At 35.4% G+C, this 25,712-nt stretch overlaps 1 protein-coding gene across 1 annotated transcript in view; it reads left to right on the top strand.

The window, feature by feature from the left end:
- The window catches only part of TRDN (triadin), a 281,398-nt gene that overhangs the window by 249,844 nt on the left and 5,842 nt on the right, over window positions 1-25,712 (top strand). The window contains exon 12 of the mRNA XM_010861777.1: window positions 24,591-24,644. Within this exon, the coding sequence (XP_010860079.1) occupies window positions 24,591-24,644 (54 nt within the window). The remainder of the gene's footprint in view (window positions 1-24,590; window positions 24,645-25,712) is intronic.

Here is a 25,712-nt window from a genome sequence, read left to right on the forward strand (position 1 = left end):
ATACATTCATCTGTTCATGGACATCTAGGTTGCTTCCATGTCCTAGATATTGTAAATAGTGCTGCAACGAGCATTGGGGTACATGTGTCTTTTTCAGTTTTGGTTTCTTCAGGATATTTGCCTAGAAGTGTATTGCTGGGTCATATGAGGGTTTTTATTTCTAGTTTTTTAAGGAATCTCCATCCTGTCTTCCATAGTGGCTGTATCAATTTACATTCCCACCAGCAGTGCAAGAGGGTTCCCTTTTTTCCACATCCTCTCCAGCACATGTTTTTTGTGGAATTTTTGATTATGTCCGTTCTGACCAGTATGAGGTGATATCTCATTGTAGTTTTGATTTGCATTTCTCTAATAATGAGTGATGTTGAGCAATCTCTTCATGTGTTTATTAGCGCTCCATATGTCTTCTTTGGAGAAATGTCTCTTTAGGTCTTTTGCTCATTTTTTGATTGGGTTGTTTGTTTTTCTGGTATTGAGTTGTATGAGCTGCTTGTATATTTTAGAAATTAATGCTTTGTCAGTTGTTTCATTTGCTATTATTTTCTCCCATTCTAGGGGTTGTATTTTCACCTAGATTATAGTTTCCTTTGCTGCGCAGAAACTTTTAAGTTTAACTGGGTCCCATTTATTTATTTTTGTTTTTATTTTCATTATTCTAGGAGGTGGGTCTTAAAGGATCTTGCTATGTCTTATGTTATTCAGTGTTCTGCCCATGTTTTCTTCTAAGAGTTTCTGGTCTTATATTTAGGTCTTTAATCCATTTCAAGTTTGTCTTTGTGTATGGCTTGGTGCTAAGTTGCTTCAGTCGTGTCTGACTACGTGCGACCCCATAGACGGCAGCCCACCAGGCTCCCCCGTCCCTGGGATTCTCCAGGCAAGAACACTGGAGTGGGTTGCCATTTCCTTCTCCAATGCATGAAAGTGAAAAGTGAAAGTCAAGTCGCTCAATCGTATCCGACTCTGTGTGACCCCATGGACTGCAGCCTACCAGGCTCCTCCGTCCATGGGATTTTCCAGGCAAGAGTACTGGAGTGGGGTGCCATTGCCTTCTCCAGTGTATAGTGTTAGGAAGAAAGTATTCTAATTTCATTCTTTTACATGTAATTGTCCAGTTCTTCCAGTATCACTTCTTGAAAAGATTATCTTTTTCCCATTGTATATCCTTGACTCTTTTTGTCAAAGATAAGGTGCTCATATGTGCGTGGGTTTTTCTCTGGGCTTTCTGTCTTGTTCCATTGGTCTACACTTCTGTTTTGTGCCAGTGCCATACTGTCATGATGATTGTAGCTTTGTATTATAGTCTGAAATCAGGTAAGTTGATCCCTCCGGCTCCATTCTTCTTTCTCAAGATTGCTTTGGTTATTTGAGGTCTTTTGTGTTTCCATACAAACTGTGAAATTTTTTGTTCTAGTTCTATGAAAAGGCCATTGGTAATTTGATAGGGATTGAATTGAATCTGTAGATCGTTTTTGGTAGTATAATCATTTTCACAATATTGATTCTTCCAACCCAGGAGCATGGAATATCACTCCATCTATTTATGTCATCTTTGATTTCTTTCATCAGTGTCTTGTAGTTTTCTGCATATAGCTCTTTTGTCTCCTTAGGTAGGTTTATTCCTAGATATTTTATTATTTTAGTTGTAACGGTGAATGGGACTGAGTTCTTAATTTCTCTTTCTGATCTTTCATTGTTAGCATATAGGAATATAAGTGATTTCTGTGTACTGATTTTATATCCTGAGGCTTTACTAAATCCTCTGATTAGTTTTAGTAATTTCCTGTTAGTATCTTTAGGGTTCTCTATGCATAGTATCCAGAGAAGGCAATGGCACCCCACTCCAGTACTCTTGCCTGGAAAATCCCATGGATGGAGGAGCCTAGTAGGCTGCAGTCCATGGGGTTGCTAAGAGTTGGACACGACTGGGTGGCTTCACTTTCACTTTTCACTTTTGTGCATTAGAGAGGGAAATGGCAACCCACTCCAGTCATGTCATCTGCAAATAGTGGGTTTTACTTCTTCCTTTCCAATCTGGATTCCTTTTATTTCTTTCTCTTCTTTGATTGCCATAGCTAGGACTTCCAAACTGTGTTGAATAATAATGGTGAGAGTGGGCACCCTCATCTTCTTCATGATCTTAAAAGGACTGCTTTCTGTTTCTCACTATTGAGAATAATGTTTGCTGTCTGTTTGTTGTATATAACCCTTATTATGTTAAGATAGGTTCCTTCTATTCCCATTTTTGGAAGAGTCTATCATAAACGGGAGCTCAATTTTGTTGAAAGCTTTATCTGCATCTATTGAAATTATCATATGGTTTTTATTTTTCAGTTTGTTAATATGGTATATCACATTGATTGATTTGCATATATTGAAGAATGCTTGCATCTCTGGGATAAACCCGACTTGATCATGGTATATGATCTTTTTAATATGTTTTGAATTCTGTTTGCTAGAATTTTGTTGAGGATATTTGCATCTATGTTCATCGGTGATATTAGCCTTTTTCTTTTTTTGTGATATCTTTGTTTGATTTTGATATCAGGGTGATTGTGGCCTCATAGAATGAGGTAAAGAGTTTGCCTGCAATGTGGGAGACCTAGGTTCAGTCCCTGGGTTGAGAAGATCCCTTGGAGAAGGGAGTGGCAACCCACTCCAGTATTCTTGCCTGGACAATCCCATGGACAGAGGAGCCTGGCGGGCCCAAATCCATGGGGTCACAAAGAGTCAGACATGACTGAGTGACTAACACACACACACATGGAAGTATAGAAATTAGCTCTTCTCTAAAATGTTTGACAGAATTCACCTGTGATGCCATCTGGCCCTGGACTTCTGTTTTTGGGGAGATTTTTGATCACAGTTTCAATTTCAGTGTTTGTAATTGGCTTGTTCATAATTTCTATTTCTTCCTGATTCAGTCTTGGAAGGTGGAACTTTTCTAAGAATCTGTCCATTTCTTCTAGGTTGTCCATTTTATTTGTGCTACTTTCTATGTAATGTGATTTTTTTCATTCCCAACCTCATCCCCCATCAAGTAAACATATGTAATGATATGTTTGATCAGAGAATAATAAAACATTTTAGACATTTAAAAAATATTATAACCTACTGGAAGCAGCCACATTTAAAATTTGCTATTTATTAATATCACAATTATTTTTTCTTTATTCTTAAGTTTTTTTATATTGTATAAACTTTAAGGTTTTTTCTGATTTATAGTGATAATTTAATTTAAAAATGATATTATTTTGCTTAAATTGCTATTCCTAACATTTTTACTAAAAAATTTCCATTCTTGGGCATTATTAAAAGCTTCATGTTAGACTTTTGTTAGTTTTGAATGAACTCTTTTAAAAACTGCACACAATCTGTTGGTAAAATATGTAATCAATATTGATCAGATATTTTGCTTAAACAATATTAGGCGACAAATAAGGATGTTTACAATTCACGAAGAAGGCATAACACAATGACTGGGGGATTTTGAATCCTAGAAAGAAAAATGTGACATTTATCAGACGTTAGATAATCTATGACTACTGTTCAGCTAAACATTTTGTATTGATAGAAATGTTCCATATTGGCATTGTTGAAAATAATAGCTTTTCACCACATGTGCTTTTTAACTCTTGAAGTATGACTGGTACTATTAAGAAGCTAATTTTAAATTTTGTTTAGTTTTATATTTGAAAAATCAGCTGTGACTGTCAATGGTACCCTATTGACCAGCACAGCCTACTCTTGACATTTACTAGATCCTTCCTTTGCTCCCTCCCCACTCCACTGTTTATCTGAGAACACAGATAAAAAGTCCTAGTTTGTTTAACATGGATATCGGTTAGGATTCCTGTGCTTCCCAAGAGCTGGGTAAGTTTCCATGGTAAGCAAGCTGGTAATCTTGCTCTTGAGGAGAAAACTATAGCACTGAGTTATCATTTATTCATTTCTATGGTGTAAACAACCCCACCACGGCCATTTGAAGTGATCAATGTGAAAATAAACAACGGGAGAAATTTCTGAAAATTTTATTAGTGGCTCTCCTAAGCTTGTACGAACTGGCTCTAATGTACCCATGCCCGTGAAAGTTCACAGCCCTCCCACATTTGCTCTAAAATTCACCAGTTTTGTATGATGAATACCACCCCTGGCTGTGAACCCTGTTCTTACTTAATTGGTTCAGGTGGTATGAGTTCCTGTGTGCTCAGTTGCTCAGTTGTGTCCAACTCCTTGTGACTCCATGGACTGTAGCCTGCCAGGCTCCTCTAGTCCATAGGATTTCTCAGGCAAGAATACTGGAGTGGGTTGCCATTTCCTCTTCCTGGGGATCTTCCTGATCCAGGTATCAAACCCACATCTCCTGCAACTTTTAGATTGGCAACCAGATTCTTTTCTCACTGAGCCATGGCAACCCACTCTGGTATTCTTGCTTAGGAATCCCATGGATAGAGGACCCTAGCAGGCCACAGTTCATAGAGTTGCAAAGAGTCAGTTAGTAGGTTGGCTTGTTAATCCCCTTGATTCTGTCCTTTTTACTTACTAGCATTTTAATTTCCACAAAAATCCATTCATGCAAACTATGTGAAGAGTTGATTTTTTTTTTTTTCTAGAAGTTTCTGGATGGTAGAGTATGTGTAAGTGTGTGTGTGTGTGGTCACTCCAAGCAATGGTAAGAAATACAGATTAAATATCGGCTATCTCCGCTATTTAATACCCTCTGGATATTGTTTGTTGTCCTTTCCCTGGTAATCTCCAGCCTTGGGTCATCCCTGACTCCTCTCCAACTTTCATTTTTCCTCACTTGTCCTCATCCCCTCACTTTTGGATCACCCTCAGGAATTCTAAAACTTGACATTAAGTCATTAAAGTAATCTAACCAATTCCAGTCTCTACTCCTAGACTCTCCCTTTAGTATCCAAACTCATTATTTTGCTTACAGGACCTTTTATTTACCAGGATCAACCTTCCTTATAAAGCAGTTATTCATAAATTCAACAGTATTTATTGAATACTGATTATATGCCAGGTACTCTTCTGATTGAAAATGTCAAAGCTGGCCATCTATTACATTTGTAGTGAGTATAATAATTGTCAAAATGCCGAGTACAGTGCTAATAATAAGTTGGTGTTCAATAGTGAAGTCACTCAGTCATGTCTGACTCTTGGCAACCCCATGGACTGTAGCCTACCAGGCTCCTCCATCCATGGGATTCTCCAGGCAAGAATACTCGAGTGGGTTGCCATTTCCTTCTCCAGGGGATCTTCCCGACCCAGGGATTGAACCCAGGGCTCCTTCATTGCAGGAAGACGCTTTAAACTCTGAGCCACCAGGGAAGCCCAAATAATATGTTGGCGTTCAATAGATGTCATTTAAGCAAAATTTGGGCTTCCCAGGTGGCACTAGTGGTAAAAAACCCACCTACCAATGCAGGAGATATAAGAGACGTGGGTTCGATCCCTGGGTCAGGAAGATCCCCTGGAGGCAGACATGGCAACCCACTCCAGCAGTCTTCTTTGGAGAATCCCATAGACAGAAGAGCCTAGTGGGCTGCAGTCATAGGGTCGCAAAGAGTTGGATATGATTGAAACGATTTTACACACAGCACAGAATCATTTAGAAACATTAAGGGAAAGAAATAAATGATGTGATCCTCAGAAATATTAAGCTTTCCATTTCTTTATTTCATAATGAATACATTTATCTGTTCCTTCTAACTGAAATCCTATTTCACCTCCAAAGTCTTTTCAGTCATGATATTTATTGCTCTCAAGTATGTAGACAATGATGTAACCCATCATCATTTTAACAAAGTTGCGCATTTTTAATGAATACAAGCATACTTTTCCATTGACCTGTGTTTATTTGTTTTTGTTGATTCTGCTATAAATTCCCTAACTATACATTGTGGGTACACAGTAAATATGCATTGAAGTCACTTTTGGACTCAATCAAAGAGAAAATAAATGAAAAGTACAGTGTTATAGTTATGCTTAATCATATATTTTGGATTATTTTGGTTTTTTGATCATTATTTCAGTTTTTACTGTACTATTATTTGGTGATTTTTACAAGTACATTGGGTAATATTTTATTCCCCTGATGCTAGGTGCTTGTAGCAGAAGAGGGGAGATACAGAGTTCTGTGTGACTTCCTACTCTTGGACATAGACATGGCTCAAAAGTCTGTGTCTCACACCTTCCTACTTACTGCTCTAGGTCTCCACAACCTCAGTTTTAGTCCAGAATACTGTTACCTTTAGTCTGGAGCACCGTTTTATCCTTCTCAGTTGATTCTGAAAAGCCCATAATCTACACCACATAATTTGCAGTGTGGGGATTCATATCATGCATAGCTGGTTATTTTACTCTCCACTTAATTTTCTGAAGCTTTACTTCATCCTTAGGATAAAGTCCAAATTTAAGGGTTTTGATTTCTCTCCCACTCTGTCTCTAGTTTCATCTCTTGATAACTGTTTCCCCACACAAAATTCTCTCCAATCATTTAAAGTCATCTCTCTTACACTCTCATTTCTTTCAGAGTTTCCTTTCTTTAGAAAGGCTTTATAAGATAAAAACCATATCTTCACCTTATCTTGAACCCTTATCTTCACCTCTCCATCTCTTCTGTTTTGAATACATGTTGAAGTATCCAGTTATTATTTCCATAAAATATCATCCCTTCCTGCCCCTCTGGATAGATTGGTGTTCTGTTCCTACAGTGGAACACAGTGCACAGCACTAGGCATTTAATTGTCTCTCACTAGATCTCAGTCTTGTTTTTTGAAATCACTTTCTTGGTTTTAACTGACAGAGCTGAGTACAATGTAAAACGTATATCATGCTTCTGTTCAAAATTAAGGAGAATTAATGAGTGCTATCCATGATTAGGAAACTTTGACTCGGTGAAAGGCATACATCTGCAAGTGTCTATTATGCTCAAAGTATTGTGCTCAGCACTTTACATATGTCACCTCATTTAGTCCTCAGAGCAATTTGAGCCTTTGAAAACCTAAGCATACTCAAGGATATAAAATACTACTGTGGTAAGGCTGGGATTCTAAGCTTAACCTTTTTGAATACAGTATTTATGTTCTTTTCACGAATCCACATTGTTCAGAAAGTTGAATTGCTGACTACTATCCATCTTGTTGGCTGAACTGAAGAATATGTATATTAAAGAGCTGTGTAAACTATAAATATTCTACACAGATACAGGGAGCTATGGGTATTCAATAAGCATCTAATGAATAAATGACTATATAGTATTAATAACATCATTAGTGTTAGCGAGAAGCAAAACGTATTTATTCCTCATCCTGTCATCAAATATGTTTAGAAAACAATGAGTTAGCTTAAATTGGTCTGCACTGTAGGATTTCAGTGTGGAATATATCATGTTAAAGTCCTGAAAGGTAACATATTGTCTACATGCTTAAATGTAACATCTTTGACCTTGAATTCTTTGTGGAGAAGAGCATCTGTTGGAACAAGGATTCTATGGACCACTTATAAAGTAGCTATAAAATTTCTCATCAGAGAATATTACTCTTAAAAATGTGTTCTTCCATGTAAATTGAAACCAGTGTGGATGGCTACTTCTGAGGTTGCAAGGTTGGAAATTAACTTATACATGTGGGTTGCAAAATAGCTCATTAAGTTACTCCTCTCATAAATAGATACAACAAAAGAAAAATGATGTATCTGGAAAGTCTGTTCTCATTGCATGTGTAGATTAGGGAGAGAGAAGGAAACATACGTGAACAATGAAATCACACACAGAAGGTATAGATATGTTAAGAAAGGTCCTGATGAGGTGCAATCCAGGCTCAGAGAAATGAGAGAGAACTTGCTCTGTGGGGACCAAAGAGGTTTCCAGGAATGATGGCATATGAGATTGGATGAAAAAGAGTAGTTGGATGTGAAGATAAAAAGAGAGGAAAATAAGCACAAATAAGAGTACAGAGGAGACCCCACGTGTTATTTTTATATGTCTGCAGTCCCTAAAACATGCTGTATTCAGTTGGGTGTAAGCAGTAAGCACCTTTGTTCTTTCAGTGACTACCACTGCAAACCCCTCTCTCTAGACTTGCTTTTCTCTACCCCATTGAGTGAAATCTGAAAAAGACCCTATATTTTTTCCCTATCATGCTCAGATTAAAAACGATGGTATTTTCCTACAAGCATTTAAGACTTCCAAATCCAGTCTAATATGAAAGCTCCCAACATCCACCCCAGGTAAGAAGTTTCCCATTGGTCAGCTTGAACTTGCCCTGAGCTTAGAAGCCTGTAAGTGTGGGTGGGGTGCCCTGGGCTTCCTGTCGCTTTTCCTTACTCTGCTGCCTGGCAGCTGATTGCTGCAACCCCCAGCCTTCCTCTCCTCCAGGGTCAGAGTAAAGGGGAGGCAGCAGGGATGACGGACACAATTGTACCTCACTGCCTCTGCTTTGCTGCCTTCTGTCCTAGTGGCAGATGTCCAAAGCCAATTGATTCTTTCTCTCACGAGATACTATTTTGGATTCTTTGAAATCTCTGCACTGGAGCAACCTGATTGTTGTCCCATAACTGTGACTGGCCTCTGGTAGCTAGCTGCTTAAGAACCTTCCATTTCCTCAACCTGCTGTTATTACCTTATCACCATCTTTGCTCTGCTGCTGTGGACCATTCAAGGGGCAGTGTCTCACCGTAGACTTTTCCAGGTGTCAGACAGGTGCAAGTGCATGAATCTCTATCCCCTCAGTCCCCATTTTAGAAGACATATACCAAGATTTCCATAGCTCTACAGCATGATTTAAGGTGAAGGAGAAATATCGTCATTCTCTCGCTCTCTTTTTTTCCTCTCTCTCTCAATATAGCCTAATGATCACTCCACACAAATGTTTTCATCTTTCCAGTGAAAGATTCACTTATAATAGTGAACAGTTTTTTTTTTTTTTTGGTTAATGTTTGTCTAGTGGAAAATATGACTCCTTTAAACCGTGAATACAATGCCCAGAAGTTTCTTAAAACCATATATAATACCCTATGTGCCATAAGTGCCTTTTCAGACTATTAAATACAGTATCTGCTTTGATTCGATGATCCACTTTTGAAGATTAACCTGTCTGCTGTGACTACCTAATGTTCGTGTTTAGTTTCTCATGTAAACCTGTTTTTAAAAATGTATCTCTGGTATTTCGTTCATTAAGACATGCAAATGCAAATTATACATTATTTATGCAGAAGTTTGATCCTATTTATGGAGCATGTTATAATGCAAATTCATCAAGGGAACAAATAATGTCTGAATATTGACTAAAATAATAACTGTTACCATAATTGATGACTAAAATCTATAAATTCATAAATGTATATATCACCTCTTCTACACTAGAAAATGATGAAAATCTATTGAGAATCTTATATCAGTTTTGATGTTATTAGACTCTCTTATTTAACTAAAAATATATTTTTGTGTGATTTAACTTATTATTTAGTAGTATGGGGCTTCCCGCATGGTTCAGACAGTAAAGAATCTGCCTGCAATGCGGGAGACCCAGGTTTGATCCCTGGATCAGGAAGATCCCCTGGAGAAGGAAATGATAATTCACCCCAGTATTCTTGCCTGGGGAATTCCAGGGACAAAGGAGCCTGGCGGGCTACAGTCCATATTGTCAAAAAGAGTCAGACATGACTGAGCGACTTTCATACACACACACACACGCAAATAAAAAGTTACATGCCATTAATTTAAAATTTATTTCTGTAGTGTAATAACCCTTCTCTCTCTATATGATGCATAGAATAATTCAAATATGGTGTCCAGGAGATATTTGCTTCCCAAGTGGTGCTAATGATAAAGAACCCACCTGCCAATACGGGAGACACAGGAGCCCTGAGGTTGGTCGGGAAGATCCCCTGGAAGAGGAAATGGCAACATATTCCAGTATTCTTGTCTGGAAAATTCCATGGACAGAGAAGCCTGGCAGGCTACAGCCCATCGGGTTGCAAAAGAGTCAGACACAGTTTAGCAACTAATTAACAACAACAATCGCGTGTAGGATATTTAAATACTAGATTTGCACACCAAATATATGCTATACCATTGGGCTTCCCTGATAGCTCAGTTGGTAAAGAATCTTTCCTGCAGTGCAGGAGACCCCACTTTAATTCCTCGGTCAGAAAGATCGGCTGGAGAAGGGATAGGCTACCCACTTCAGTAATCTTGGGCTTCCCTTGTAGCTGACCTGGTAAAGAATCCGCCTGCAATGTGAGAGACCTGGGTTTGATCCCTGGGTTGGGAAGCTCCCCTAGAGAAGGGAAAGGCTACCCACTCCAGTATTCTGCCCTGAGAACTCTATGGACTACAGTCCATGGAGTTGCAAAGAGTCGGACACAGCTGAGCGATTTCACTTTCATTGAGAAGTTGTCAAGTTAACTAAATAACTTTAAAACTAAAATTCTTAGTATAAAATTTTCAAGTAATTGAAACAAATTCATGTTATTTTTAGGACTGTGTCTTTTTCATTTTTTCTTTTTTGTGTAAAGGGGTACACAGATTTGACTTTAGGAATAATCAGGAACAGAGGGGTTAACTGCCATCTGAAATAATCATAATTTAATTTTTTTAAAAAGTATGCCAATGCCTGCTTGAATGGAATTAGGAATGCCACAGTTTAAATTCTTCAAACATCTAATATATGTATTACAACCTTCAGATCTATTTCATATCTGAACTGCTTCTTTAAGACTTTAATTTAAAATCAACTATATGGTCCTATTTGTAGGATAACTTTGAACATTTGTGTGCATAGCATGCTGTGTTCTTTGTACATTTCTTTATTTGGCATTTATTGAATTCAAAGATACCATTGTTCTTATCAATACACAAGAGAAACTTATGCTCTGTTTTCAGATATTCCTTAAGTGTTAGATCTCAGGAGAGACTCTCAAAGATTATCTTCCTTTTTTAAAGCCCAGCAAGCTCCTTTTAACTGAGACAGTGGTTTATAACACTGAATGTAAATCATATGAAATGATTTTTCTTAGACCAAATTAATTTGTTTCACTATTTCGACAATCCTCTAACATATAAAAAATCTGTATTTAAAAATATTTTTCTTTAAATGATCTGACTTCAAAATCACTAAAATATATTATAGACTTTAAATGATTAAAAAGAAAAATTCTGGGAACAATTCTAAGATTAAATTCATGTGAAGGCAACCAAACTCATTAGAAGTAAATAAATTATAAATCCAAAGTTAACTAAAAAGTAGTAGAACTAGATCTTATTCTTCTATTTTTGGTTAATACAATTGCTGCCATTATTTGGATATTTTTGTAAGGATTATTTTAAATATAAAGAATTTGGGGGTAAATATATTTATCCTCTATCAAGATCATTGTTTTATTTATAATTAATATTCTTTTTTCAACTTTTTAAAATTAGTTTTTACTATAGTTACATTATAGTGTTGTGTTAGTTTCTACTGTACAGCAAAGTGAGTCATCTATATGCATATATATCCCCTCTTTTTTTATTTCCTTCCCATTTAGGTTCACCATAGAGCAATGAGTAGAGTTCCCTGTGCTATTCAGTTGGTTTTAATTAGTTATCTGCTTTATACAGTAATGTATATATGTCAGTCCCAATCTCTCAATTCATCCCACCATGCCCTTCTCCCTTTGGTATCCACACGTTTGTTCTCTATGTCTGTCTCTATTTCAGCTTTGCAAATAAGTTCATCTGTATCATTTTTCTAAATTCTGCATAATATTATATGATATTTGCTTTTCTCTTTATGACTTATTTCACTCTTTATGACAGTTTCTAGGTCCATCCAGGTCTCTATAAATGACCCAATTTCATTCCTTTTTATGGCTGAGTAATATTTCCTTGTATAAATATACCACATCATCTTTATCCATTCCTCTGTTGATGGACATTTAGTTTGCTTCCATGACCTGGCTATTGTAAATAGCACTACAATGAACATTGGGGCACATGTACAATTAATATTCTTGTAATAACAATATACTAATTTAGCATGATACTGCAATATTGACACTATTTTATGCCCAACAAGATAAGTAATTAAAAGGCAGCCTTCTGTTTTATTATTTTTGTTACATGAAATAATGCATTTCTTTCTTGTTTAAGTCAAATAATACAGGATTTTCTATAAATTGCTATCTGGGTTTCCTGGCAGCTCAATGGTAAAGAACCCACCTGCCAGGGCAGGAAATGTGGGTTCAATCCCTGGGTTGGGAAGATCCCCTGGAGAAGGAAATGGCAACCCACTCCAGTATTCTTGCCTGGGAAATCCCATGGACAGAAGAGCTTGGTGGGCTACAGTCCATGGGAGTCACAAAAGAGTCAGACATGGCTTAGCAACTAAACAACAGCAATAAAGTACTATAGAAATTGCTTGTTAGTATTGCTATTGTTATTTTTTTAAGGCCAGAACTGTTTGTATTAAAAGATTTGCCTGTGTTTGTATATGGCTATCAAGATGATTTATAGCAGGATAAATGAGAAATTATCTTCTCTTCATTGTATACATATAAAATATACAACAAATATACTATAACATTTTAAACTTTATATTAATTTTTATAGTTTAAAACTCCAAGAAACAATGACATTAAATGAAAAGAGTTGATAAGACTTTCTATGTTGAAAACATGCTGGACTAGGAATCAGAGTGTTTATGACTTAGCATAGGCCTACCTGCTTGTCTGATAGGATTGTGACATAAATCAAGTGAAATAATTTATACAAAGGATTTTAGAAATTCTACTGATGCACAAAAATTTGAAATTTTATTCAAATACAGAAGTGAGCTTTACAATATTTTGGTGAGCACTTTCTAGAACTTAATGTGTCATACATTATTGATGTCTGTGAAATATACCTTTGTTGAATATAATATGCAGAATATTCATAGGTTTTGATTTTTTTGTTTTCTGTTATTCTATTTTGGCTTTTTGCTTTGTTTAAGAAATATCTGATTATGATTTTAATCTGTATATTTTTGTTTATCTGATCTTCTAGAAAATTCAATAACTAATGGATGAAGAATCTATAAAATTTTTAGAAATTTGGGTAGACATATATTCCCAGGACTGATATAGAGAGTCAAGTATGGGCAAAGATAAATCAATATTTTGAACATTTCAGCGCAAAGTACTGAGGTACCACACTAAGTTTCTGCCTACTATTCAAGAGATAGAACATCCTTCTTGGTATTAGTCATCTATTGAGTGTTCTCTGGTTCTAGAGCTAGAAATTTTGGGTTAGATACATGTGTTATGTTGTGCTTAGTCACTCAGTCGTGTCTGACTCTTTGAAATCCCATGGACTGTAGCCCACCAGGCTCCTCTGTCTGTGGGGATTCTCCAGGCAAGAATACTGAAGTGGATTGCCATGCTCTCCTCCAGGGGATCTTCCCAACCCAGGGATGGAGCCCTGGTCTCCCACATTGCATACATATGAGGATTGCCATTAATATGGGACCATTGGTGGAATGTTCAACCCTTCTGTGATAGCATTTTCCAGTAATTTGTCTTCCATGTTATCAGGGATTTTTTTGAAATCAGGTTGACTTCTAAAATTTTCCATCACTATCTAAGCTTGTTTTAGAGATATTTGATTATTTACTAAATCTCAGCTCTGAGGATTTAACATGTTAGCATCTAATGCATCCTTAATTTTTACCTTCTCCCTCCAGCCCCATCATATAATACAGGAACTTATTCTGCTTGCTTCTGAGATTTCTTGTCAGTGTTAAAGTCCTCAAAATATTTCATGCTCCACAAAAAGTCAATTGTAATTTCATTCTTAACATAGATTTTTGAACTCTTCTTTGACTTCCGAACTCAGATATGTATAGTAGTTCATGTTTATAAAATTTCTCCTGCCATCAAATGGGTCATGTGGAATCCTGTCCGTCTATGGGGTGTTGGAGATGGGCTTTTTGGAAGGCTTACAGCTCCAAGAGTGGGTTTCAGTTTAATCATTTGTTAGAACAAGATTAATACCCTGCCTTTTACCAAAGTATGTGGGAAGGTGTTTTCACTGACTTGCTCTCAAATGCCTCTGTGCATCTTGCTCCAGTAATTGAATATTAACTCCCTTATTTGTGCATATGAGCATGGATTTTGAATATTTGAAGGTAGAGACCGGCTGCTAAAGTAACCCATTATGCTTCATTGGCTGGTCCCCAGGGAAAGCAGTACATTTGCTACAATATGTGAAAATGTGGGCTTCAGAGCAATGTCAATCCTCAGTAACCTCAGCTTGTCATTTTACTGTTAAGAGAACCTGTAGGCTTCCTTTTAAGTATCAATTTAAGTTTAAATCTGCATCCTTGACATTGGGAACTACTGTTCCCAAGAGGTGTACATAATTCCCTTCAACACTGATGGAAAGGAGAGCACAAAGTGGTGAAATATCCTTCCAGGGAGGACAACAATGTGAAGCCCATTTATTTCTCTGGATTGATCATGTGTGAACTGCTAGTTACAGCATTTGAGCTCTTAGAGCTCTAACACAAATGTGCGCTAAAGAACAGTTCATCATAAATTACAATAAATCCTCAATCTCTAAAATTAGGAATAAATATAGATGATTATCTATGATTCTTGCAGTGACATTTCATCCTAAATGTGTAGTGCATATTTTCCCAAGCATCCCAGAGATAACAAAAAGCAAATAAAATCACCTTCATGTTTAAACAAATAATTAATCGTGTACTTTACATAATAGATTAGAGGAAAAACCTCAAACATGTGGCATCTATCATAATACATAGCTTCAAAAATTAGGTGTCATTTCTTCGAAGTATTTTGCTCTTTATCAGTGTTAGTAAAGGCTGAAGGATAAGATTAAAATCTTTATATCAGATAGAAGAAAATAATCAAATATTACTTTCTGTCTTAATTAGATCTGTTAACTATTTGCCAAATAGTCCTCTTTAGTTTTAGAGAAAAAAAGATTGCCTTATCATCTTGATATATCAGAATACTTATATACAATGTTTAATAATGAAATTTTATGCATTAGAAAATCTGAGTCATTTGAATAATAAATTGAATCTCAAATATTTTTCCCATTTTTCTCTCAACTGTCATCGTTTATATCACCATTTGCTACTTGTTTTTACATTTTTCCAATTATTCCCTCTAGTGGTTTTTTCTTCTTTTTCTTCTTTTATCTCAGATTTTTTCTTTATTTAATAAAATTCCATTTTCAGTTAAATTGAATGTATTTTGAATTTGGATGTCTTCCTTGTACTCATAATTGACCACAATACTGCCCTTGCAGGAAATAGTTGGGCTTGATTCACATTTAATAGGGTAATTTTTATTTCCAGAGGAAGAGATGCCTTTCTGTCCACCTGTGCATTTTACTATGCCCTCTCTCACATCATGGGATCTTGCCACCTTAATAGCTTTCCCACTTCCAAGACTTTTTTTTAAATTCATTTATTGGTTGCATCATGGCATATGATATCTTCGTTCCCTGACCAGGTATGGAACCTGTGCCTTCTGTAGTGGGAGTGTGGAGTCCTAACTGGACTGCCAGGAAATTCCCCCAGACTTTTTAGTATTTTTACCTCCATCAAGTTTTTCTCTGCTCTCTTCAAATAAAATAGGAGTCCCTTATTTTGAAAACAGTGCTTGCTTGATTTTCCTGCTACCTTCAAGCCACTTTTGTCCCCCCTGTGGTTTTTTGCCACATTTGTCAAATAAATGACTTACACGCTTCACCTTGATTTGGTCACTGCCCACCTTAAGCCCTTAAAGACAGATATAGTATAAGCCCTGACAGTTGGCTTTCCCTTTTTTTAGCGTAAGTGCCTGACTTAAGTTTTGGTTTCTGAGCCATCCGCTTCAAATAAGCGAACACTTCCTAGATGGCTATCTCAGAGTGGTACCTTGCTCTGGGCTCACAGCCCACTTCCACACTCCAGGCTTCTTTCTTTCTTTCTTTTTAGAGATCTTGGTTTATTTCAGTAACCAATCATTTGGGCCGCTTGTTTTTCCCTCTTCCCAAGACTTTTTTTCCCAGAAAAAAATTCCTGCTCTTATGTTTTATATTCATCAACAGTGAACCCAGAAAAACCTTGACCCCAACAAAGGCAGAGCTCCAGGTTTGCTAACCCTCTCTCTCTCTCCTTCTCTTTCCCCTCAAGAACTTGTTTTGTGACCCCCAGATTGTGTCATGTAATTTCCGGGACTGATAAGTAGTTTCTGACCCTTCGGTGGTTTCCTGATGATTATTGCTGAAGGTGTCTTGCACTCATACTAAGAATATCAAGGCCTGTCCCGACACAGCAAAGGTTATCAATAGGCCATGACCAGCATAAAACAATAGTCCCCCCACTATTTGCATCCCAATTCCAAAATCATGTTCTAGATATAAAAATGAACTCTTTTTATTTGATCCTGAGGTTTATTTACTCGTTTTAAATATCCTCTTTCATTGACCTTGTTGAAATTAACCTCTGATTTGTTCTTATACCTCATTAACCAGCATTTTTCTCAAGGTAACTGGAGGCCTTCTGTTTGTCCATTGAAGAAACTGTTCACTCTCACTCTCATAACGTTAATTTAACCTTTATGCAGATGATGTGAAAATCTCCATCTCTCTTCAAAGGCCATATATTTTCCCCTTGTCTACTCAGTGTTTTCACTTGAAGTTACTCTGTTATCTCAAACGCAATATCTATTTGTGTTATGAACTTCAATTAAATTATATTAAAACCAGTTCTGTTTATCAGGGCCCAAACCTGTCATATTTTAATAAACAGCCTTCTTTTTCCTCCTCAGTACATGTCAGGCACATTTAGAGAAAAAGAAAAAGAAGGCTGTTAAATGTCTGACTTCTTATTTTCTTTCATCTCCATGAACACTTGCTTAGTCTTAGACATTATCATCTTGCAACTAGAATACTTTGGTGACAATTTACCTGGCTCCTGTGCTTCCTTTCTCCTGACAATCACAGAAAGTCTTATCTCTTCAAAACATTGCTATAAAACTCCCTTGCCCAAAAATGTAATAGGTCTTAATGTTGTAAGAAAAAAGTACACCTCATTTACTGAGATTTCAAGGTTATTATTTTGACCATAATTTACTTTTAGAGAATTGAAAACTTTTATTTTTACTTCTCATTAACACAAAGGAGACTCTTCTGCCCCAGACAGATTGATCCACAATCCACAGGAATACTGAATCAGTCACTCAATTTGTAACTTTTCTTTCCTTACCCCTGTGACTCTGTACTTTCCTTCAAGCCTTACCTATTTCCTGCCTCCTTAAAAATTACCCATATCCAGAACTCAGATTACTATATTTTTCATTTAGCATTTTTCATACAGTATCCCTAACCAGACTAGGGGTGGAACTAGTCCTTACAGTGAGTATTATGGTCCCTGTCCCCAGTAAGCATGAGTGCAATAAATATGGAAGCAAGAATGAGTAATAGAACTCAGTAATTATTTGGAGAAAGGTTTTCTCATTTAATATCAAATTGGAAGTTGTTCAACCATAAACTGTCTGTTAAACATGAGGACAAAGTTCAGCTGAAAGTGTTTCTTTAAAAATATAACTTAATTCTTCTTTAGATTGCTTGATTTAGGACTCTCTATTAAGGATTCTTCTTTTTGGAAATCATGCTGATTTTCAGTGTAATAGATCTGCATTTTATAAACTTAGCCATTTTTACAAAAATGGATTCTCTTTGAAGCGGATTATAATATCTTCAGATTTTGACATCTGCAATATTGTAGAGGAAAGAAGACTCAGTGAGTCTGAGCAGTTTTATTAGGATATTTCTACCCATTTCGTTTAGAATTTCAGGCATATAACAATGCCTTTTTTAAACAGCTTGTCTCCTAATCATTATTCATGTATCCATATAAAATCATTGACTAGATGCCTTCTAGTGCCAAGAACTGTGTTAAAGACTTAAAAATAAATCAGTCTTTGCTCTCAGTTTTTGCTTCCACTATCCACATATATAGGAGAAGGCAATGGCACCCCACTCCAGTACTCTTGCCTGGAAAATCCCATGGACGGAGGAGCCTGGTGGGCTGCAGTCCATGGGGTCGCTAAAAGTCGGACACGACTGAGCGACCTCACTTTCACTTTTCACTTTCATGCATTGGAGAAGGAAATGGCAACCCACTCCAGTGTTCTTGCCTGGAGAATCCCAGGGACGGGGGAGCCTGGTGGGCTGCCGTCTTTGGGGTCGCACAGAGTCTGAAACGACTGAAGCGACTTATATATATACATATATATATATATATATACATATATATATATATTTTCATATGGATACATTTGCATTTAACAATTCTGTTTATTTATAGCATTCCCTGATTGGGTAATGAGATAAAAGAGATACGTGTGTATTTCTTATTTTCTAGAAAATGAAAAACAGAGTAGTAATATTCATGGACACTGTTTACTAATATTAGAACAATATGGGCTAGTGATTTTTTATTATTAAACATGTATTTATTTTTCTAACAAAAATGGTTTTGACAGGTTGAAACATGACATGTTGAACAATATTATCAATGAATGGATTTAATTTTTTATTTTTCATTGGTGGATAATTGGTATACAGTGTTGTGTTGGTTTCTGCACAACACAGCATGTGTGAATAAGTATACATGTGTCCCCTCCTTCTTGAACTTCTGTCCTGCCCTGGCACCCCAACCCACCCCTCTGAGTTGTCACAGAGCACTGGGTTTAGCTACCTGTGTTATAAGGGGCTGGTGGTTTTAAGGGCTGAATTTAGATCATGATGCTCCATGATATCACTTAGTGAGGAAACCACTCTCCATTCCATGTACAAGTTATGGGATGGAGAATCTACCAACACATATCTTAATTTTTAAGACAAACTTTACCTGAAAAATATGACTGAACAGTCACAAATTTTGTTTTCTTGATATGTTTATGTAATAATATATAGAGAGAATAAAATAGTTTATTTGCTAGAATAAATTATTGACTCTTTAAAAATGTTGTTTTATTTTGCTTAAAGAGCCAAAATCAATTTTGGGTGGCTCACTCATATTGGGAATAGAATAATTTTTCCAAATCATAACATTTATTTCAATAAAAGAATCAAGTTTCTACTTGAGTCCTAATTGTTCTAAGAGAATTAGTCCAAAGTGCTTGGTCAAAATATTTGCTTTTATGGTTTGATCAAAGAAAAGAGGATCATTATTTGATTGTAAAGGAGGACTACCAAGGTAAGCCTCAATAATAAAAGTAAGAGATTTGCCATCAAAACATAACATAGGTAATTTTTTCAAATACTCTTCACTTTGTTCATAGTCACTGATTTTAGAAAGGTGTTATAGAAGTAGAAAGGGACCTAGAGTGATCATCTGGGACTGCCTTTTTGCTTTAAGCAGATACATTGAGGACCTCTCTAAAATAGATATGTATCTGGCATCCCCAGGAATGGGACTCACATCTTCCCATGGTATCACATTCCACTGTTTTACTAGCTGTATAGCAGGAGGCATTATCTTGATCTAAATGGAATCAGCCAGCCAGCCTTGCCCCAACATGCCAAATACATTTTTCAGTGAAAGGCCAATTGATCTGTGTCTCATTCATATCTTCTCTTTCTATTAAAACAGGTTTCCTTCTTTTAATTGTTTAAATAAATTTATACCTTGATCTTCAACTCTAAATTGTTAAATGTTTAAGAAACCTGCCATTCTTACACATTCAGAGAGCTACATGATGCCTTGAGAGGAAATGCCTGATTCTCTAATTGTAAATATTCTCTCTGATATTTTCCAGTTTCTTTTCTCCTTAAGCTTGCTTCTCTTCAAATAATAAGGAAAAATCTGACCCCATGTGTACGTAGAAAATGTAGGTAGATTTTCACTTAAATTTAATCAGACATCAAAATTATTTGTTTCAAATTAAGAAATACTTAATGTTTTTTATGGAAAACATAGTCTGTATTCTTAAAGATTAAAAAAAAAATCAGGACTATATTTTAGCAAACCTTGAGGAATCTTTTTTTCCTCTGATTTAAACTCAGTAATGCTATGCTACTAAATGAAAGGCTATTTAGAGTCTAAGGCAAATACAACCTACAAAACACATTGCTTAATCAGGTAAGATTTTCTGGGAAAAAAATAGTCTAGCTAAATTATGCTACCTATTGTAGCGATGCTGCCAGTTTATTCAGATTTTTAACCTCTAGCAATAACAGATTATTTTGATAAATTATTCATGTTTCTGCATTGTGCACCTTTTGCAATTTGCATATCTGGCAGCAAATAGGCCCACCTTTCAGGCTTCAGTCCCCATGGTCAGACAGGATGGCCGAAGGCTGCTTCATGATTAATTTCATCTCAGTGGGGTTATTATCATACTGAAATGTGCAATACCCCTGAAGTATGCTTTCCTGGAGCTACAAGCACAAGAGGTTTAGTTAGCTTAAGAGTTCTTAAGTGTGTAGTAACTTTTAGCTTAATTGCCAACCTTTTTCTACTTGGGGAGTATCTACACCTAAAAATAATACTGGATCTTATAAGACTCAAAAATAAAAATTTAGAGATTCATTTAGCAGCTCCTTGAATTGCAAGATAATTTGTCATTAGTTTCTTGTATATTACTTGAAAAGGATGTTTATTTTTGAAGGATCAAGGAGGTTTTTATATTGTTTCGCTTCTGAACTAATAAATATTAATTTTTCTTCTGGTTTGTGGAAAAGTCATTTGACTTTTCTATATTTAGTTTTCTCACCTAACAGTCTAAATGCCTTGTACTATTGCATAATTAGTGACAGACAGGTTTTAAAAAATGTTTCTAGTCCTTTTTAGAAAATTAATAAAAGGTTGAGTCTTAATTTGAATCCTAGGGAAATTTTTTGTTCCTTAAATGTTTTTAGTTTATATCTTTAAAAAGAATTTCTATATTTCCTAATCTATGAAAATTAAAAAGAAATGTGTTTGAAATAGTGAATTCTGCAACTTCCCAAATGTAATCAGGGCCACAGTATGTGCTAGTGAAAATAAAATTCTGAAATTTAAAATTAAAACACTTTCTGAATAATACAGGATCATTGAAGAGAGAAAAAAGGAGTTCAGGTTAGTTTTGTGTTATCTTGAAAATGAAATGATTTATTAAATGTAATGTCTCATTTAAAATCAGTCAACTGGAATTTTGGTCACTTTCATAATTAGATTTTAAAAATACTACATTTGAATCCTACAGTTTTCAACTAGAAACATTTTTAAAAAGGTGTCTGTCACTGAATTTACAAAACTACATTTACTGTTAAAGTTACATTTGAATCCTACATTTGTGAGCTCAGTGGATTCACATGTCACATTGAAAGAAGTCAGAGTATAAACAGAGCCCTGTAGATGAAAAGTTTGTGATAATAAACTAATATTTAGACTTATATGCAAAATTGATTTCTTAACAAAATGTTTGCAGACTCACAGTATTTTTTCAGTTTGTTAGATGATTGTTTCAAGCATAAGCAATCAGAAGACACTAAAATATTTGCCTAATCTGATTCATAACAATTTGTATAAACACAACATGTTTCAGGAATCTAGGAATACTATCAAAGTACAATAAATATTTTGATAATTTCCTGTTAAAATATTCCCAGGAGACTTACACTTACACTTACATCTATGTCCATCCTGTCTTTGATTTTGAACTACAATATATTATTTGTGGATTTCAGAATTATTATAAACTTCAGTTGAATTTTCTCATTGTTCTGGGTTTTTGTTTAAATCACTATTTTATTTCCAAAGTATAACTATAAAAATTATCAAATAAAAACTTAAAAATGTAATAAAATTTTCATTTGGGATGTGTATAGTAGAGGTAGTGAGTAATACAGAGGAAATAAGACTGGCTATCACTTAATTTTTGAATGAATGTTGAGAATACCAATGAGAATGGAGCTTACTGTACCTTCTTTATTTTGTATATATCTGAAATTTTGACTAGTAAAAGGCTAGTGTCATTTGCAGTCGGCAGTAATCAAAAGGAGGCCAAAAAGTTATATGTAACAAAAACTTGTCTGTCAGGATTTAATTGTTTTTACTGTTACAGGGTTTTAAGAAGTCTGGTCTTCTTAATGTACTTTTATGGTCTCAGAGTTACCCTGTTCCTAAAGCCTTGGTTTTGAAAACTGAAATGCTGTACACAAGCAAATGTCAAATCTTAGCTCCTCTGTATGTGTCCTCAACAGATCTGAGACCGAGAGATGAGTTGAATGATCAATGAGAAAAGTTATTAATAAGGCCCTAAGAAAAGCCATCTATAATTCACAACTGGGTATACTAGGTGGTCTAACAGAATCTTAGACATGGAGAAATCCTTTAGGATCTGTGATCTAAGAATACAGTTAAAAAATAAAGAAAAGATAGGTGGAAATTTGACTATAAAATGCTAAGGTACTTTGACGGTGGTCTTTAAATAGTTTGTTTTTTAATTAAGAGCTACTCCACAATTCTGATATGTTGAGATCTTTAAGTAGTAAAACACCTAGGCAGTCTAGATGCTGATCTTTTTTTTTAACGCTCTTTCTTATGTATTATTTTATCCTTTTATCTACCTTTTCATTCACCAATTATTTATTAAGTCACCACTAAATGCTACTTATAAGGTTGAGGAATTCAGTTCAGTTCAGTTCAGTTGTTCAGTCGTGTCCGACTCTTTGCGACCACATGGACTGTAGCCCATCAGGTTCCTCTGTCCATGGAATTCTCCAGGCAAGAATACTGGAGTGGGTTGCCATTTCCTTTTCCAAGGGATCTTGCCAACCCAGGGATTGAACCCTGGTCTCCTGATTGGCAGACAGACTCTTTACCATCTGAGCCACTAAGGAATCCCCACTATCTAAATATAGATCTTAATTCTGATTTGAGATCATCTAATCTAGATGTGATAAAGATAGCACTAACATGATAGCTGCATGGAGTTTTCTTCCAGGTAAAAACAAATTAATAATAAAGAGATCATAGGTAGAATGAACTAGGAATTTAATTTGGCAAAATATATTTTGTCTAAAGAAGTAAATTTAGTTATAATGTAAACCATATATGTGGATCAAAAATGTTTATTTTATATAAAAACAGAATGAAAATTTACCATTTTCATAACTATGATTACAACACAGATAAATAATTATCTTACCAACAAGAGGTAAAGCATAAATTAAAATTAAACCTCTTCAATTTTGGCCAAAGAAACATGGATTCTTTGCTTGATTCTTGGCCAAGTTATTCAAATGCAGTCTTGTTATTTTCTAACTCTAAATAGAATTGTAATATTAAACAATCTGTAATCAACATCTGATGACAATTAAATGAAAGGCTGAATATGTGTGTATATCAATTACTACATTTACACCTAGCTTAGTACATAAAAATAATGGATCCTAAATAAATATGTGGTAAATGAACATATAAAGATTAATATCTGAAACAAATGACTAAATCTTCCTTCCCATGTTGTTAAATGAGAATTCAAGTATTGAAAATGCAGTAAAGACAATCATGAACAATTAGTGAAGTGTGCAATGATCCATTCCTTTTTAAAATCTTTACTTCTCCTTTATTTTTATGCTAATTACTCAAATAATATATTCAATTATTTACAAGTGGAGGGGTTTTTTGATACTCTTGTTTCTTTCAAGAGAACATTCTGAACAAATAGAAAAAACAAACAAACAAAAACAACCAAATCCCCTAAGACAAGAAGGAGGAAAAATTCAAAATGAAACTTGCTGATTCTCTCACAACACATATTGTTGCCCGGGGCCATGGTTATGTTTGTGGGCACCACAGTTGTACAGGGAATGAAATATTCAGTCAAAGGCTGGTGCTGGAATTTGATTTTCCTGGGCTTTAGTCAGTCACACAGTGACCTTCAATGAGCCACTTTATTTATGTCTAAATGCTCCATGCATTTCAAAGGGCTAATAATACAGAAACAATATGGAAAGAATTCTGAGAGTTTCAAAATCAGGTGCTAAAGCAAGTGCAAAGTATCCTATGGTCAGTTAACAGTGAACCAAAACAGTTTTGGGGAACTTTATTTTATTCTTTTATTTGGTATATTTATTTTTGTCTTAGTAAGCCTAACTCTGAGCACTTCTCCTAATAATTGTGTTCATTTCTTAACAAAAATTTTGAATGCCTAGGACAGTGTTTTGTGGGTTTTTTTTTTTTGTATTTATGCTTTTAGTTTTATTTCCTTTATATAATGAAAAAGAAATGGAAAAAAAAAAACAGTAACAAAGATTAGTAAAACTAAAAGCTTGTCTTTTTTATTTTTTGAGGTATGCCTGTGTTTTTATTTTTATTTTTATTTATTTTTTTAAATTTTATTTTATTTTTAAACTTTACACTATTGTATTGGTTTTGCCAAATATTGAAATGAATCCGCCACAAGTATACATGTGTTCCCCATCCTGAACCTGCCTCCCTCCTCCCTCCTCAGTGTTTTTATGTTTGTTTTTATAATTTTCCTTTTTTTGTTGTTACATATCTTTCTCAAATAGTATCTCATGGTAATTTATTTCTCTTTTTATTCATAAGAGCCTAGCAAAGCCCCAGAAACCAAACAAGGGACAATAAAAGTTGCAGCACAAGGTAAGCAGTAAAAGACTTTTAAAATTGTTAAAAAAAAAAAAAAAAAAGGTCTTAGCACTTTATTGACAAAATCCAAGCTGTTTATTGCAGAATAGCACCATCTGCTGGGTCATTATAGAAAAAAATTTTTTGTTGCATGAAGATACACATTTCAAGTACATATTTAGTAAATGGAAAAAGTGTAACTGAGAGTAATGCCGTATTTGCAGAGGAGACAATTAACAACCCAAGAATTCATATCTTGACTCCAAATATGTCGCTGAGCTTTTCCTTTTACTACCAAAAATAAACCATAGATTAATTGATAGTTGGATAATGATGATGATAATGCAGACAGACACAAATACATACATTTTCCAGTGTTTTCAGTTACGTATTGTAATTACTGTCATCCTAGAAAATTCAGTCAGAATATTATTAAATTAGTATTACTTTATCTGTATACTAAGACTGTAAAAATCAGGTATAACTACAAAGTAATCATCCTATATTTTATTAGTCATTTGTGAAAACTTGCCCTAACATCGTTAGGGCATCAAAAGTGGTTTTCTTCAAGAGATCTTTAGAAAATATAATGATTTTTAATTCATCAATTTGGGAAAATTACTTTAATTTTTCTATAATGTTGTTTTTTAACTATCACCTGAAATCGCATCCTTTGAGAAAGCTATTCTAACTCCAGTGTCTGCTTTATAGAACACTCTTAAAAAAGGAAAAGTAAAATATTTGCTGGAGAAAATCTTTCTCTCCTATACCACATTATGGGGCTTTCCAGGTGGCTCAGTGTAAAGAATCCTTCTGCCAAGCAGAAAACCCGGGTTTGATCCCTGGGTCAGGAAGATCCCCTGGAGGAAGAAATGACAACCCACTCCAGTGTTGTTGCCTGGGAAGTCCCAGGGACAGAGGAACCTGGCAGGCTATAGTCCATAGGGTTGCAAAGAGTAGGACACGACTTAGTGATTAAACCACCACCATGCCACATTATACAGTATTGACCGGTAAAGGAGATGTATTTAGGTGGTGGGACATTTGTTTCTGGGCAGAAGGCCCTTGTAGCAGACTTCTCGG

Source organism: Bison bison, unplaced genomic scaffold (assembly GCF_000754665.1).
Source record: "Bison bison bison isolate TAMUID 2011002044 unplaced genomic scaffold, Bison_UMD1.0 scf7180017864473, whole genome shotgun sequence".
Classification (NCBI taxonomy): domain Eukaryota; kingdom Metazoa; phylum Chordata; class Mammalia; order Artiodactyla; family Bovidae; genus Bison; species Bison bison.